Source organism: Strix aluco, chromosome 1 (genome assembly GCF_031877795.1).
Source record: "Strix aluco isolate bStrAlu1 chromosome 1, bStrAlu1.hap1, whole genome shotgun sequence".
Lineage (NCBI taxonomy): Eukaryota > Metazoa > Chordata > Aves > Strigiformes > Strigidae > Strix > Strix aluco.
In genome coordinates this window covers 54,069,970-54,086,251 of record NC_133931.1, presented here as the reverse complement: position 1 = coordinate 54,086,251, position 16,282 = coordinate 54,069,970, and the positions used below count along the sequence as shown (strand labels likewise).

General features: G+C 43.0%; 1 protein-coding gene across 4 annotated transcripts in view; it reads left to right on the top strand.

Annotated features, from left to right (window-relative positions):
- DLGAP1 (DLG associated protein 1) overlaps positions 1–8,910 on the top strand; it is a 434,783-nt gene extending 425,873 nt beyond the window's left edge. For all 4 annotated transcript variants that reach the window (XM_074821449.1, XM_074821461.1, XM_074821455.1 and 1 more), the window contains 3 exons: positions 2,581–2,672; positions 4,993–5,145; positions 8,029–8,910. In XM_074821449.1, coding sequence (XP_074677550.1) covers positions 2,581–2,672; positions 4,993–5,145; positions 8,029–8,238 — 455 coding nt within the window. In that variant the 3' untranslated portion in view covers positions 8,239–8,910. The remainder of the gene's footprint in view (positions 1–2,580; positions 2,673–4,992; positions 5,146–8,028) is intronic.
- Positions 8,911–16,282: the final 7,372 nt, after the last annotated feature.

The following is a 16,282-nucleotide window of genomic DNA, read 5'->3' as shown; positions in this document are numbered from 1 at the left end:
CTCGGGTGGTGCAGGTTTCCAGGAAGAGCCCGCCTCGTCTTTTTTTTTTTTTTTTTTTTTTTTGTCCCAAGAAGTCGAGAGACCGTTTTTTCTCCCCTCTCAAGTCTTGGGAAGCGTCAGAGTGGCCGAGCTCCAGATGAGGCAGCTGTTCCCAAATATACTCAGTGGGAAGAGTTTTCATAACAATGGGAACCACATGAAAGCTCCCGGAGTAGCTCCTCCTACTATTGAAGAGTCCTTTCAGTTGAGTGGTTTGCATATTGGGTTGCATAAATGACTAGACACACCAAGGGGTCCATTTTCAGCACTGTGCGCATAGAATTAGACACGCAAGCCTTGCTAACAATAATGAGAGTTGTGTGCAAAACTCCCTGCGCAATATGCTGAAAATATTCTGCTTAGTGAATCTTCCAGCTCACGGCTATTTCCTGGCAGTGCTGAGCTGAGTTCTGGGAACAAAATGAAAGTCTAGGCTCTGTGTGTGTTCACAGATCTCTCTCCTATAGTTTCTGAAAAAAATGTGAAAAGACTCTCTCTTCACCCTCCTGGGTTTTTTTTTTCCCCTTTCCTTTGTATGTCTAAAGTATAAATGAACTCCACATCCCACTTTTCCTTCAGCAGCCTTAAGGAGCAAGTTTTAAGGCTGCTGAAGGAAAAGCCATTTGCCTTGAAGGAGCAGAACACAGATTTTGTACAACTGTGACTCTGGTTTTAGTTCATCATGAGTGTTTGTGCCAGTTTGCTTAGCATGTGGCCACACAAGAGAGTCCCGTGGAGAGGCCTTTCTCTTGCCAAACACTGTATGGTGACGTTCTGGTCACAAGCTGCCAACATGCACTGCAGCCAGTCACAGGACTGTGAGACCCTAAAAATGTTGTCAGAAGGGGTTATAGCAAAGTTTTGGTTATTTGTTTACTTTTCATTGTGGTAAGTCAGAACACTTAGCAGTATTTTCCCAGTGGTGCTCTGCTGACGTTGTGTTAGCTTTTATATGAAAAGTAACCATGCCCAAGGGATGGGACAGGGGATGGGAGCTAAGGAGTAGTAACTCTTCTGTGCTCCACCAACAATTTGCTCACCTTCAGCAGGCCACTTCGTCTCTTTGTTTTTCCTGTTCCTCCCTAACCTGTCTCATGTATCCAGACTGTAAATTTGTCATGTGAGGGCTGGGACAATGCAAGTATCTATAAGTAGAAATGGTAGTGAAAATTGTGACACAGTGGCTGCCATTCATGTTTTTCATTAATTGAAGTGGTAATTTTTCTAAATTGATTTAAATTAGTTTTTAAATCAATATTTAACGAGAGAATTGGGGAATAATAAGTTGCTTCAGCTGAGAGGGAAAATTAATGATGGAGCCAGATACATCCATGATGCCAACCTGTTTATTTAAAGACAGACCATTGAAAGTCTCAAACAAACTGGTAGCTGCTTTCTTGCTCACAGCATCAATTTTCTTTCAATCAGCAGTCCCCAAAATCGCACTCTCTTTCCTGGATTCACTGTCCTACTGCCAGTTGAGGCCACGTCTGTCTTCCTGCTCTGTTTCTGCATGCTTGCTTCTTTTTTCACATGCACACACACACTGCCCCGGACCAGAACTCTGCAAAGCCCCAGGGAAATGCTGGTCTCTGGATGCACCAGTGTGTGCCTCAGGTTTGGGTAGCGTATTCCCAACTACCCCTTGCAGCAGTAAAACCCCACCATTTCAGTGAGGTTGAATGCAACCAAAACAGTATGAGCTCCTGTTTTATTCAGAGGCATTTACTATTCTCTGTCTTCTGGTTCACTGCAGTCCTTCACAGCACTCAGTCCAAAGAGACTGAAAGTACCCAGTTGTCTGTACAAAGGAGGCCCCAGACAGCGCAGGAGCTGGGCTAGGACACTCTGACACCTCCCTCCAGGTCACCAGCAAGGAGGAGAGGACAGGGTGTGATTGCTCCCTGAAGCATGCCTGGGCATCCCAATTCAAAGGCAGAAGCTGCTTCAGATTGTGCTCGTGGAAAATACTCAAGAGGCTCCGAATGAGATTCATTGCCATGCATGAAAATCACTGTTCTCTTTCTGGGCTCATATCAAGCAACACTCAGCTAAATCTGGAAACAAGGTGCCGAGTTGCTAAGCGAGGTGTCAGAAATGCTGGTAGATGCCATGTTTTCCAAACAGTGTAGACGGCATCCCAGGGTTTGAAAGCTGCGTGTCCTTGCAGAGGGAGCTGGGTTTGTATTCAATGCCTGAGCCTGGGTCACAGTGATGATGAGAGGTGTAAATTCTGATGAGCTTTCTCTACAGGTTGAAAAAGCTTTTGATTAGCCATGTTTATACCACCGTGGAAGTGCTCTTCTCTAGTTACAACTGCTCTCACTGGGGGAATGAGTAAGATGCAGCAGCAGATTAGTATTTTTGCCTAGTGCAGATCTGGCCTTAGATTTATCAGCTTTTCTCTAATCCGTGCCTGAGAGATAACATGCTTCTTGAAAGCCTACTGAAACTACTGCACAGTTTTCTCCTCTCTTTTTATAGGCTTTTAGTTGCCTGCAGCAAAGAAAGTATTGTGACTTACGTTTCTTTTTCTCTCAGTTCTAGGGAAAATTCGAACTGCAGTGGGCAGTGCCCAGCTTCTCATGGCCCAGAAATTTTACCAGTTCAGAGAACTTTGCGAAGAAAACCTGGTATGTAACTTTTCTGCTAGACACTGTTCTGTGCCTTTTTCTAACCCTGTGAATAATCATACCTAAACTGGACAGATTTTCTGACTAGCATGGCAGTTTTTTTCAGTAAAGGCCTTGATATGAATTTGGGAGTAACTCTGTGAAACGTGGCAGAGTTAGCATGAGTTTCACTATAGGTTGAGAGCCTTAAAATAATGACAGGCAAAAAAGCCTTCAGTAAAATATCACTGAAGTTCTGCTATTGATTTCAGAGGAGCAAGGATCTATCCCTTGACCTCTGAGTTCAGTTTGCATGGGCACAGAGGTGTTTGGGTAAAAGACCTTAAGATCTTTCAGAGTGGACCAGAAGTTTCATGAGAGGGACTTTCCCATGTAATGGCAATGATGCCTGTATTAAACAAGACAGAAATACCAGGAAATCAGACACTGAAAGTTGGTGCTTCATGTTCCACAACCCCAATAGTGAAAGAGAGAAAAATAATTTTCCAGAGTGCTAAACAGGCAAAGAGGAAAAGAGCCAGCATGTTATTATTATTACTGTATGTACTTGGTATATGTTACCACTATTATTACTATTTGCTATTTTTATGCTGTTAGTAGTAATAGAATCAGAATGATATTCCTGTTGATAAAAATACATTTCATACTATGTATCTGAAGCAATATTCTCAAAAATGCCAGCACTTATAAAAATTTTCAAACTTTTTAATTAACCAGTCCATCCATGCATAGTAGATACAATGCATTTAATTCCCAGTTTGGGCATAAATTGCTAGAAGTCCAGAAAGCATAGAGCATTATGCTCTGTCAGCATAGAATAGGGAAGGGAAGGCAAACCCTGTGATACTCACCAGAGTATCATCTTCCACTTCAGTTAATGCAACTCTGGAAATCAAGCCCCAAACTAAAATCTGCCTAAGTGGACGAATGCAACAGAAATTGGGTCTGTCTGAATAAGCCTTCTAATTCTTAATAAAGAAATTCAAAAAGCATTCTGGTTGCTCATCTTTGTAAATAAAAGCCTACAGCTGGGCAACCTGCTAGTGTCAAGCATTGAAAAACTAGAAATCCAAGTATAATCTCTGGTCACCTTATGAGTCTAAAAATACATTGTTTTCAGTAATTGCTCCTTTGGTTGTATAATCTTTCTATCAAAATCATTTGTCACTGTTGCTGTGAAAAGCACGAACAGAAATTTCTTAAGGCAAGCAACTGACTGGGTTTATTGCCTCTGGTGAGGGAGAAAACTTAAAAGCAGAGTAAAACTCGAGCCATGTAAAACAACATCTAAGGTTCTAATAATTATTTATTTATTTATTAGTTAATAAAAATATATCAATGTAATCTTGCGAGGCCACAGCACCCATGAAACCTTGCTGTCTCAGACTGGTGTAAGGATTGCTCAGCATTTACAGAAAAACATGCTTGAAGTGAGCGTATGCAACACCTCATTTTATTTGAAGTTTCGATAGGGAACCAGCATATAGATACATATCCTGTAGAAAGCTTTCCCTCATACGAATTTTGCCATCAGAGCAGGGACCATTTCATGTATGTCCACTGCATGCAGAAAATGTTTAGAGCTGGGTTGTGCTGAAGGGACACAAGAGAGAACAGGACCTCTCGTGTCACCAGCCTCTGGTCCATGCTGTGCTGGAGATGCTAATGGGTCAGGTGTGTAAAAATGGGATTACTGTGCTTCTGCATGTTCTCGTCTGAGCTTTTCACCCTGCAGAGGTTATTCTTGTCAAATAAAATATGAAGAAATTGGCCTGAGGTGTATAATAGGCAATTTTACTTGAAATGGTGCGTTTCTGTAGACCTTAGGTTCTCAGAGTGTGGAAAAAGTGTTCACACATTGGTATATCACTATTTGCAGATGCAGCAAATGTACGTTTGCACAGGTGTCAGTCCTTTTACAAGTGTGAATATGGCAGGGAATCCTTCCTCATGAAAGTGAAGAGGAAGCTGGCGATTAATTTCAGTGCGGTTAGGATATCAGCAGTTGTGCCCAGGAACATCCCCAAGCAGATCCTGTCACAGGGGACCTGCCACCTGCCCTTTCCCCGTGGTCCATGGCGGGTAGCCGCTGCCTTCAGTGAGAGGGGGCTTGCGGGGGCACAGCAGCTCGACACCGAGCCAGACTTCTTGCAAAAACCCTCTGCCAGTAAGTAGTGCTCCACTCTGCTTCTCTTTCTGTGTCTCACCGATGACTTGGATCTGCTGAAACTGCTTTGCTAGCAAGATTCGTAACCATTTGCACAAGTGCTTTACATTAAGAGGTACTAAAGCCAATGTGTTTTTTTCTTCTGTTGCACAGAATCCTAATGCACATCCACGGCCGACCTCCCAGGATTTAGCAGGGTTTTGGGATATGCTGCAGTTGTCCATAGAAAATATTAGTATGAAATTTGATGAACTTCATCAGTTAAAGGCCAATAATTGGAAACAGATGGATCCTCATGACAAGAAGGTAGAACATTGTAGATTTTGTATGCTTCATTTAAAACCCTGCACAAATACTGGACAGATTAAATAGGCCTCTGTGTTACAGCGTTGACGTTAAAAATGTGAAATGAAGCTCATATCAAATTAATTTCATTGTAATAACAATGTTTACATAATAATCATCTGGGATATTATCTGTAATATGTTTCAGGCATATTTTTAAACCAAATCTGTCTTTGTGAATCGGATAATGGGAATGTGGTTCTTTGTTAAACTTTACATTTAATCATATTAGACGATCAATCGTTGGAAGGAACTGCCTTATATATTGATTCTTAAAATTAAATAAATCACATTTACGGTTCATATTATTGCATATAGCAAGAGTTCTAGGTTGTGTTACTGAAAAAACTAGGGAAGCACTGTAACCATCGCTGACTTTGGTAACCAGATTACAAGCAGAGCAATATCAAAAATATGCCTTCCAAAATGTTACATGAAAGAACTACTTTTTTTTTTGTCCGTTTGTTTGGTTTGGTTTTTTGGTTTTTTTTTAATGGGTGATTTCATAAACAGGTTTACTTTGCTGGTAGTGTTGTTTATCCAAGGTAGCATAAAAATCATCTTGAGCTTTGGTCTTTTTTTTTTTAAATGTAGTCTTCTTCTGTCACCATGAAAAACTACCACATCTCCAAGTGTGACCCACATTTCACTTTTCATTCTCATTTGGCACCATTGCCTTATTTTTCTCCTCACTATCCGCATCGAGACAAACAGCACTTGGGTGAGCCAAAATACACAAATGTTTCAGAAAAACCTTAAAAGACAGACCCATTCCTAGAGGAAGCAACGGTCTAATGTCGCGCTCCTGTAGGTATGTAATTTGATGGCTGAGTTTCTGCTGTGGCTGGTCTGATAGCAATGAATACAGCCAACAGGTAGGGTCACCAGAAGGAGGGGGAACATGACTTACAGGTACAGTGGCTCAGACAGGAGTCCGGGCTGCCCCAAGTTACGGTCAGCTGGCTGCCGGTGACCAAAGCGGTGTTTTCTTTTGGACATATAACCATAATAATATCAAACCCCATTAATCTTGCAGCAGGAAGTTTGCAAAGGCAGTGCTGGTAGCACTCTCCCTCCTCCTCCGATCAAGACTAAATACTCATTCCTGACTTAGGAGTGCCATGTTCACACCATTTGTGCACACCTAGTGTGTTTTGTAGGGGAATGAATGGGAATGTGTTTTCCTAGCTCAAGGTACTGAAGGCAAGTCATTTTCTTATCTTCTTTTTTTTTTCAGTATCTGTCAGAAAAGGAGGTTAAAACCGTCAAACATGCATGCACAGAAACGCTGGTATATGGTCTTTCATTAGCTTTTACAGTAAAGCGGGTAGGCCGAGTGTTTGCAATTGCAGCAGTAAGAAACGAGAGCTTTCCTTAAAAAAAAAAATGTGCCTTTTCTTTGCTTCTGAAAAATATTTCAAAGATTTTCCAACAAAAAGAAGACTATAATGGGTTAAAGGAAGTTAAGTAGTGCTGAAGAAAGGGAGCTACAGTAGGAAGGTAAAGATTTTAAAGAATTACACTGACTGTGTTCCTATTTCAACAGCATTTGTCTATGATTTTAGATGAAACAGATCATCTCCTTTCTTAAAAAGGATTAAAAAAAAAAAAGAAGAAAAACCTTTCTGTGGAATTGATATTTGCAGTTGCCTTTGGCCTTTGCCACTGGGCCCTTTTTAAGCAGCATAGATTAATCCTTGGACAGAGAGAAAAAGCGAAGTATGAATAAGTGTAACTAAGCACCTTTATATTTCGAGCCATGGAAGCTGTTGTGAGCAGCATGAGAGAAAACGAAAAGGCAGAATGGGACCTTTGTAGTGTGATAAAATCCCTCCGCTCAGAGACCATGTTCACAGTTGGAAGGGGATGTAACTTAAAAGACAATCTAATTAACTTGACAAAGTCTTTGTGGCCGCCTGAAATTCAGACCTGAATACACTTTTCTTTTTCGGGAGACATCCCTCTCTGAGGGTTTTTTTTTTTGTTGGGTTTTTTGTGTGTGTGTGTGTACATGCACCAGGATATACATAAAAGTCCTCCTTGTTGATCGGGTATCTGGAGCTAGCTGCCACCGTGGTGATTAATGCATGTTCTCTTAATGGTTTTTAAGTTTTTCCTACCAGTTTTTTCTATTTATAGCTGATTGTAGCTTGTCATGACTATTTAGCAGGAGGCTAGAGTTTATGAGCGTGCACAGTGGGACCCAAAGCATGGGATTTTTGAACAGTCATTAAGCCACTACAAAATATATACATAAATATGTGGTGTTTTAAAAAACTACTTATTCTGATGCACCAGCTGCAGGCAGCTAGTTCCCATCTGCATTTGGGAACGCCAAAGCCACGGTATCTCCGTGTTGCAAGAGCGCCTAGCGTTACGCACGTATAGAAGAGGGTGGCCTGGGAGTTGGGGCTCTCCAGGGTTCCTCTGCCGAGAGCGGTGTTCTCTCCCCAGCCGCACGTGGCTGCGCTGGCGGCGGGAGGCCGCCTCCGAGATGCTCTCCTTTCCAGTCCCTGGCACCGGGAGGAGACGCCTGGATACGCCCCACCCCGGGGGAGCCGCACTAAGCAGTTAGCGGTGGGGGCCTCGGCCCTGGCAGCGCCGGGCATTTCACACGCACCATCCCCGAGGAGAAGTAGCACTGCGGCCGGCCCTCCCCTCCCCTTTGCCCTTGCCCTATGTTTATGAACCCTTGAGCACAAAAGCCAGTTCACTGAAGACAGAAAGGCAGATAAGAGCTAACAAACCTTAGGTAAAATGTGTGTTCTAACTACTGACGTATCCTAGTTTTTCCCGCCTTTCCCTGAGAAGCTGTATAATGCCATTAACCTTCTGCTTTGATCAGGAGAGAAGGGTCCCTCCTCCAGTGCCAAAGAAGCCATCGAAAGGTCAGGTGCCACTCATACGAGAACGCTCTCTGGAAAGCTCGCAGCGTCAAGAGGCCCGGAAACGGCTGATGGCTGCCAAGCGCGCTGCATCGGTCCGCCAGAACTCAGCTACCGAGAGCGCCGAAAGCATTGAGATATACATCCCCGAAGCCCAGACCAGGCTATGAAGGGATCCAACCGGGAGGACTCTCTCTGGCAAGACAAGCCTCATGTATAATCTGCCCCTCTAGGCTCCTGCTCAAGGTCACTACGAAGTATTTGTACCTCCTCCTCCTCCTCTTTCTCTCTGCTCTTTCTCCCCTCCTCTCCCCCCCCTCCTCTCCCCCTCCCCTCTCTCTGTACGCAACCGCCCCGATGCTCCCAGTGAACTCCACTGCCGTGGCGTAGTTGTCGGTCCTCCGAGAGATGTCCTTTAATCACCCTTGCTTTCTGAAGGTTCGCCCATGTCATCACAATGCTTTGTCACATGTACTGATGCTGCCACTTTGCCTCATGTAAACGAGTACAATCCTTTTTTTTTTCTGTTTGAAACAAATAAATGCAGCGCTCAGACTTCCACACACCCACGCACCTGTACAGTAGATGCTCCGTTTAACTTACTCATGATCTTTAGTTGACCTAAAGCTAGTCTGTTACCCAGTGTACAGCAATATCAAACTGTAGGGGACTTTGGAAATTTCAGTCATGCAGGGTGATCCTTTCGGACTCTGCCGTCTTCCTCACAAAAGATGAAAGGAGCTATGACTTGGATTCCCTTCTTTTTATTACTGTTTTTTTTAAAGCAGATGGCGCACTTTATTCTAAACCTCTGAATCACACCTTCTCACCTGAATTTAAGGAGTCACACAAGGGGAGAGGGCTGGGGCGGGAGTGGGGAGGGGGTAAGAAAAAAAACACAGCTCTGGGAGGTGAAAAAGTGGAAGTATATCCCACAGGTGAAATGGCAAGGGATAGAAAAGATCCTGTGGAAAGATACCTGCACACTCACAGCTGCACAAACTGCCTCATTTTTATTTCATCAATCACTACTTAAAACATTTCAATCAGCAGAAGATTGTAAATTCGATCTTCCAGGGAAATAATCTATTTTGAAAGGCAATAAAAGAGTGAAAAGGAAGGAGATAAGAAGCAATGACAGTTGAAGAGATAATATAAAAGAAGGATTTTCTTGTCCAAGTATTAAGAATTTTTAAAATTGTACTGTATTGTCAATTCCTCTTGTATTGTATTGTATGGATTATATTGGTTAAAAAAAAAAAAGAAAAAAGAAAAAAAGCTTGGTTTTGTTGATGTCTTAATCTCGGTGGGACCATCCGATCTCACACATCCACGCAGCCACACACGGACACCTGTAGGCGAATTGCTGTACATGGAGCCTCCGATGCTTTTCCAGGCCAGGCTTGCTTTGCTCTATCCACAGCCGGTTGTATGCTACAGTTCAGACTGCTTATCACCCAACAGTCCATATCTAGGAGTAAGTTTCTAATACAGCCTCCTCTTAATAGTATAAAATACCCATTTGAATAAGAACAATAAAGTATTTTTCACAAGTTATGGGATCAATATGAACTTAATTTTTTTCACAACAAGCCTTCCTACCCTGGCTTCTGCCATTGTTTTGCAATCACAAGAAATATGCATCCCAAGTAGCTCATTAATAGTGGGGGGAAACGGCAGACAATAGGGCTGGAGAGGAGCCTGAGAGGTCAGCTCCTGCGTGTCTGTCCCCCCCAGCCACCCCTGGCTGAGGCAGGAGCTTCTCCTCCAGCTCCTCTGATGAGGAACGATGCTGACCACGCCGCTACCGCAATCTCTTGTGCCAACATTAGGGAAGCTGTGTCAGGCATGTTGCTGAGAGCAAGCTGTGTGCGTGCATGTGAGCGTGAGCGTGTGTGTGTGTTTGTGCGCGCACACGTGTGCCTAGCTGGCACGCGGTGCTGACAGCAGAATTAGCGTGAGCTGGTTTGGATGATGGGGCTGGTCCGGGGCAGAGGAGCACTGTGTGGCCCCCGGAGTGTGCGCAGCCCTGCGGTGATGCTTTCCGACCCCTCCGCTGGTCCCTGCGCGCCCCTTGCCCCGGCTGCCAGGGCAGGGGTACGCGGGAGAGGAAGGCAGGCTGCTTTGTGCTCCCGATGGGAACAGGCACAGGGAGAGCCCCCCCATGGAGGGGCACAGGGTGCAGCCACTGCCACACGCCAGCGCTGGCTGGCTGGGCCCGTAGCTGTTAAACCTGTACGGACCGTCCAACCCGTGAAAAATCCCGCTGCGCGGGTGGCATAATTCTGCAGCTTGCACTTGAAAAGCATTTAAAATCGTCATCAAAAAGTTAAGCTCTTGCTAAAACTATTCATCGAGATCATGCCAGACAGCTTCTTTTCCTACGACATCATAGCCAGGTGCTAATTTAATTTTATTCAAGAAAATAGGAGAGGTAATAGGTTCTGGCACCAAGTATTTTCATGAGAGCATACTAAAACCACTAGAGAATTTGCTACCTCTCAAAGCCATTGATATCTGAGCTATGTCTTTATAAACAGGGCACAAATATTTACTGCTGTGGTTTACAAGATAAGGGCTAATAATTTAATATATAAAAGACTTTTAACTAGAGTAATCAGAAATCCAGTGTAACCCTAGAGTGCTTTGTGTTACAGGAGCTTCGAAAGGTTTGACCCTCTAAGCGTTTGAATACCAGTGTATTTGCTAGTTTTGAAACACTGCGTTTAACTTTTAGCAGCAACGAAACATCACCGTGTTTGCAGTATGTAATAGTGCCAACTGCCACTTTTGAGCATATATAGTCATAGGAAGTATTAATTATTTGGAACTCATTTGTACTGAAATATTCAAAGCAGTATCCAGGTGAGAGTCCACATTCACAACTGTGTCGCAGACTTAGTTTTGTGAACGTTATATGAAAGATGAGTTAAGACTTTGGTTGACAAGTGGCTACAGAAATTTATATCCAGCAAGTTCCCCCCTAAAAAAGCAGCAAAGCGAAGACTATCTAGTCTTGTACACTACAAATTACTGTATTTGTATATCATAGAATATTTTTCATATCTATTTTAAATGAATTTATTCTTAACTGAATGCCTGTTAGTTCATTTGGTGCTGGAGAGGGTATTAGAGTGTTTGCTTAGTTTTTTAGCAAAATATTGAAAATACAGCCAAGACCAGAAAATATAAAATAGAATAATTCTGCCCCTAGAATGCCACTAGTTAACCACTTGACTCATTTACCCACACTAATGCTAGAATATTTGCTCTATCATCTGTTTAAGTATAATTTGTAACTATTTGTTTTTAGTCTAACCTGCCCAGTGTATATTAAAAATGCCTATATTCTGTTTCACTTTGGGACTTAACTATTGCTTTTTTTTTTTTCTTGGGGGAAATTTTAGAAAATGTTGGTTTTGTCTCCTGCTTCAAAAGTTAAAAAAAAAAAAAAAGTATTTATTATATTTTTTGCAGATGTTTCCATAAAATTCTCATAATCTTTTTGTAAAGAAAGATGAAGAAATGGATTAAAGATTTTTAATATTTGAAAAGGTAAATAGAAATAATTTATTTGTAATATATTTCAGTTTATTTATTGGTGTTCCCTTAATGCTTTGATGTGCACTATCACTTTAATTTAAACTGTATCTTTGTGAATTTATTGGTTTTTTGGTTTGGGTTTTTTTTTTAAGGAAAATGGTCAAATGCATATTTTAAGTAACTGGAATGTAAATCACTGGCCTACCTGCATTCCCAAATGTGATTTTAAAAATGTTTTTGATTTGAAACAAAAGACACAAAATTGAAAGCTTTTAGACAGAGGAGAGTGTTTTTATGGCTTAACGATTTGGGTTTCCATAGGATTATCTATCTGGTTTGTGTGTGGACAGGAAAATGTAAATAGATGAATGTTTCCCATAATGTAAAAAGAGCAAATTAATAAAATAATTAATGCACTGCTTGTAAGAGCTGTGGGTTTTCAATGCAAATTCATTCTCCCTGAACTGCCAAGGCATCATTTGATGTGGTCAAGGATAAAAGCATGACAAGCAGACTGTTTCTCTTAAGCACTCATTGCTTAAGACCGATCCTGCAAAGTCTCATACGAAGCATCCCACTGAGCACCCTGGAAGTGCTCATCTGCACAGAGTTACTCACAGGGTCAGTGTTGCTGTGATCAAGGCCTTGAGCCTTAGCAGAATCTTCAAAGGCACTTCTGCACGGAGCCCAGCCAAACCCCACTGAAGATGTCAGGAGTTATGCTGGTGAATTCAAAAGAAGCAGCAAGAAACCCCCAGTCTTTGTCCCGTTGCTGGTTCCCTTCATCTTGCGCTTATCTCCAGTGATGGCTGAAAGTGGGGGACAAAAGAGATCCCTGGCAGAGATAGCTGGTTTTCCCCACTGGAATCCTGCTTCCAGATGGGGTTTCTCCCAGTACCTAAAATAGACAGTCACCAAATCCCACAGAAATATGTCCCAGATTATGTTGTTCATGGCTATACAGCATTTAAACAGGTTCTGATTCAGCCTATTGAGCCTAATAGTTATATTAATAGCATGCCCAGTCTGCACCGTCTCTCCATGCTGAGACCCTCAGCACAGGAAGATCAGAATGATTTGTGCCAGGGATCTATAGGCAGGGAAACTTCTGCTTAAAGGTTTATCACCACTGAGATGAAGGGATTTCTCTTCATCTGCTGGAATTTATGTTTCCGTTGGTCACTGATAAACTGATGCACCAGGGATGGGGAAAAAAAAAAGTTTTGTTATTTAAAAACCTTTCTGAGGTGGCTGGTATCTTCTTCTAATGAGAATAGATCAAAGGGCATAAAATAGCGGATAAGTTTCAAGCTGTTCTGGGGCAGAAGACTGAAGAAGTTCAAACCACTGTTCATAGTCCCGTCTTTCACACGTGCTTAAGGTAAACTTTATCCCCATTTATACTCAATGTTCCTTTCCAGATCACATCATGAGCCTTCCCCACAAGCATAGCTTGTTGTCGGTTTGTTTGCCGAAGTCCATTCTCTTCTGCTAGACATTTATTTTTGCAGCACGCAATAGGTAAATAACACATTTCAACCATCAGTTTGGAGCATGCTTACCTATATCAGATCTGTTGAAAGTTGGTGTTGACTTTGAGCTGACATTTTTGGTAGCAATTATTAATGAAAATATTGGCAGCTCTGCTGCTATTGGCATTTGTTGTTGGACTCTTAGGTTTATACATGATTGGGAGTGCAGTCCACAAGTGAAGTTCTCCTTTCCCACTATGTGTCACATAACGGGGTTGGGTCAGCCCCACCAGCCTGTGATGCACAGGTGAGCTTGCACTGAGCAAACCTGGGACCAGCACCCACAGTTGAAACATACTCATCCCCTTTCCCTTTAGTCTGATGCCAGTGACCTAAAAAAAATTGCTGTCCTGCCGTGGCAAGCTCATTCACGACCATCTTTCCTTCTCTGTGCTTTTGTACATGTGGACGAGATTTTTACAGTCCTTCTTCTGTGCTGCTGCTCAGCCGCTGTTGTGGCAGGAGAAGGTAGCTGCTATCACTTGATTCATCAGGATGCATTTGGATGCCAGGTGCAAAACATGGCGTGACTGGCCGTTCCAGCTAGCAGTCAGGCTTTCCCACGCTTGGGTCCCATCGGCGGGCAGCATCCTTTTCAGTAGTGTGGGCGAATGAAACAGGTCCTCTGTTGCTCTGTGAGTCACACGCCCGATCCGCAGCGAGACAAAGGGACGAAGAAAGGAACAGGGCTTCCTGGTAATTGTGTTTTTCATGGTTCTCTTCACTGATCCCGTAACAACATAATCACAGAAATTAGAGACAGAAAAGCTCTGCTGGGGCATTGTGTTAACACTCTGCCGGTTACAGATTGCAATCTACCGGGCTGTGGCAGGTAAGTCATCACCTCCCTGCTTGTGCTCCACCCAGAGGGAAAAAAACAACACATGAAAGGAGAAAAAAAAGAGATATATTAAAAAGCAAGCTGTGACATTGTCACCACCTATTATGGGCAACTCCTGGCGCAGAGGCCTTCATCATATCCACTCTGTGCTGAAAAATCTCTGTGGTGGGGTGCTGGGCTTTTCCTCGTTTTTAGCCAAGCAGAATGGAAGAAATTATGGATTTTGCCAGCTCTATTCAAAGAGGAGAAATACTGAAGCATTGCAGAGCCCCTGGAGAAGGCAACCGCTGCCCAGACCCCAAGCCACACCACCAACAATGCTCTGCCACATTTCAAAGCTCTCAAAGGTTTGGGGAAAGGGACAGGCCTTGCCTGGAGTTAAAGAAAAGCAGTGGGACGGAGTATGACGGATGTTTTATGGGTATCAAATGTCTCACCAAGGTAAGATAAGTCACTTGTGTAAACAGCCGTGTGCTGAGGCAAACATCTTAGTTTGGAGATGGTGACTAGGGAGCCAAGAGGTTGAATAGCAAAAGGTAACCCTTTCCAATGTAACTAACCTACTTCCCCAGTGGGAATGTCCAGCCTATCGCTTATCCCTGGCTTTTAACTAGAGTTAAAAAGTCATGTCCTTAAAATAGTATGGCTTATTTTTTCCTATTGTACTGCCTGTCGGTGCTCAGAATTGCAACCTGGAATCACTTCATGAGCGTGTGTTCAGGGCTGGATCGCTGCAGACCTTGAACCAGAACTGTGACCATGCCTGCTATTGCTGTGTGCGCTCCACAAAGTATGTAGCACTGAGACATTAATGCATTGCATGAGTTGGGCTATGTTATTTGTCATGTTATAGCATGTTCTTTTTTCTTTTTTTTTTTTTTTAATAAGTGGTAACAATAATAACTCACTGTGCTCCAGTCATTTTGCCAGTCTTGGGAAGAAAACTTTCCTACTGTCTGAAAAAAGAACAACACTGAAACTTCTTCAATTTGTAGATAGTTCTGGCAAATCATGGCTAGGCAAGGCCTAAGGTGGGGGAGATGGAGATAACTGATGCACTTAAGTGTGTGTCATTCCTCATCGCTCCACCCAATAATTGACAACAAAAGGGAAAAAACTGGTATTGGTCAGGCAGTTCACAGATGATGCACCAAAACTGCAATGGCATTTTACCGTGCTGTGGTACTGGGATGAAATGAGCTCTGTGAGCCGAAACAGGGACTGCCATGAGTGGCCCTGGGGAAGGAAGAAAGGAGGAAGGAGAGGGTCTTGGCAGAATTGCCTGGATACCAGCAAGTTCATCCATGACCAAAGCGTTTGCGGTCGCAATCTGTAGCAACAGCTGAAGGGGGAAATTCCTTCCCATCTTGGAGCGACATTTCATTAAATAGTTTCTAAATATTTGACATCCTTTCTCAGTGCATCAGTGTCACCATAAGCATAATTTCCACCATGCTATTTGCAAGCCTCAGATGTGCCAGGGCAGCACCAGAGCCCCTGGAGCCCCGGCTGAGGGCAGGGGAGATGCAAGTCCCTGGGCAACACCAGGGTGTGCACGAGGCAGGGCTTTGTCACCGCTACTGAAATGATGCCAATGCTAGGGGAACGTGGTATGGATTTAACACAAATAACGTAACTCAAAAGTAATCCAAGTCAGTTCATGGCTGTTACTTCCATGAAGTAAGCTGTCATGGTGGGAAAGAAGAGTTTGTGAAAGGGTGAGTCTTGTTTTCATCTCGCTAGCAACTGTTTTAATCCAGCATAAACACCAGTGTTGGCCTTTTAGTGAAGTTACTGTGTAGTGTTGGGAGAGAAAGGAAACTTCACCCCAGGCTAATTGCCAGCTGTGAAATTTAGTAGAGGCATAAAAATGAACCTTTAGTATCTTCAATGGAAACACATCCATCTGTCAATCTCCAAGTGAACCCAGAAGAGCTATGCCTAAACCACCTGAATTTTAAGTCATGATCCTATGCAAGAGGATCCTATGACCTTGCTCACTGCCCTGACTCACCACATAGTAAATGCTGCTGTACTTTAAAAAAGTGTAAAAACCAGTGACTTACGTCAATGAAGCTGTATGACTACATATAACAAATAAAATCTTTGATAAATAGATAGCGTGTATCAATCTGAAAGACTCTGTGAAGTACTCTTTTGTATTACTAAAGCTTCACCTGACAAGAGGTTTCCTTTTGTTTACGTCTTTCCTGGCAATAGCATCATGACAACTGCAGCCTGTCTGCAAGAATGTACATGGACCTGGGAACTCAGCCATACATTAGCAAACTGCAGTGT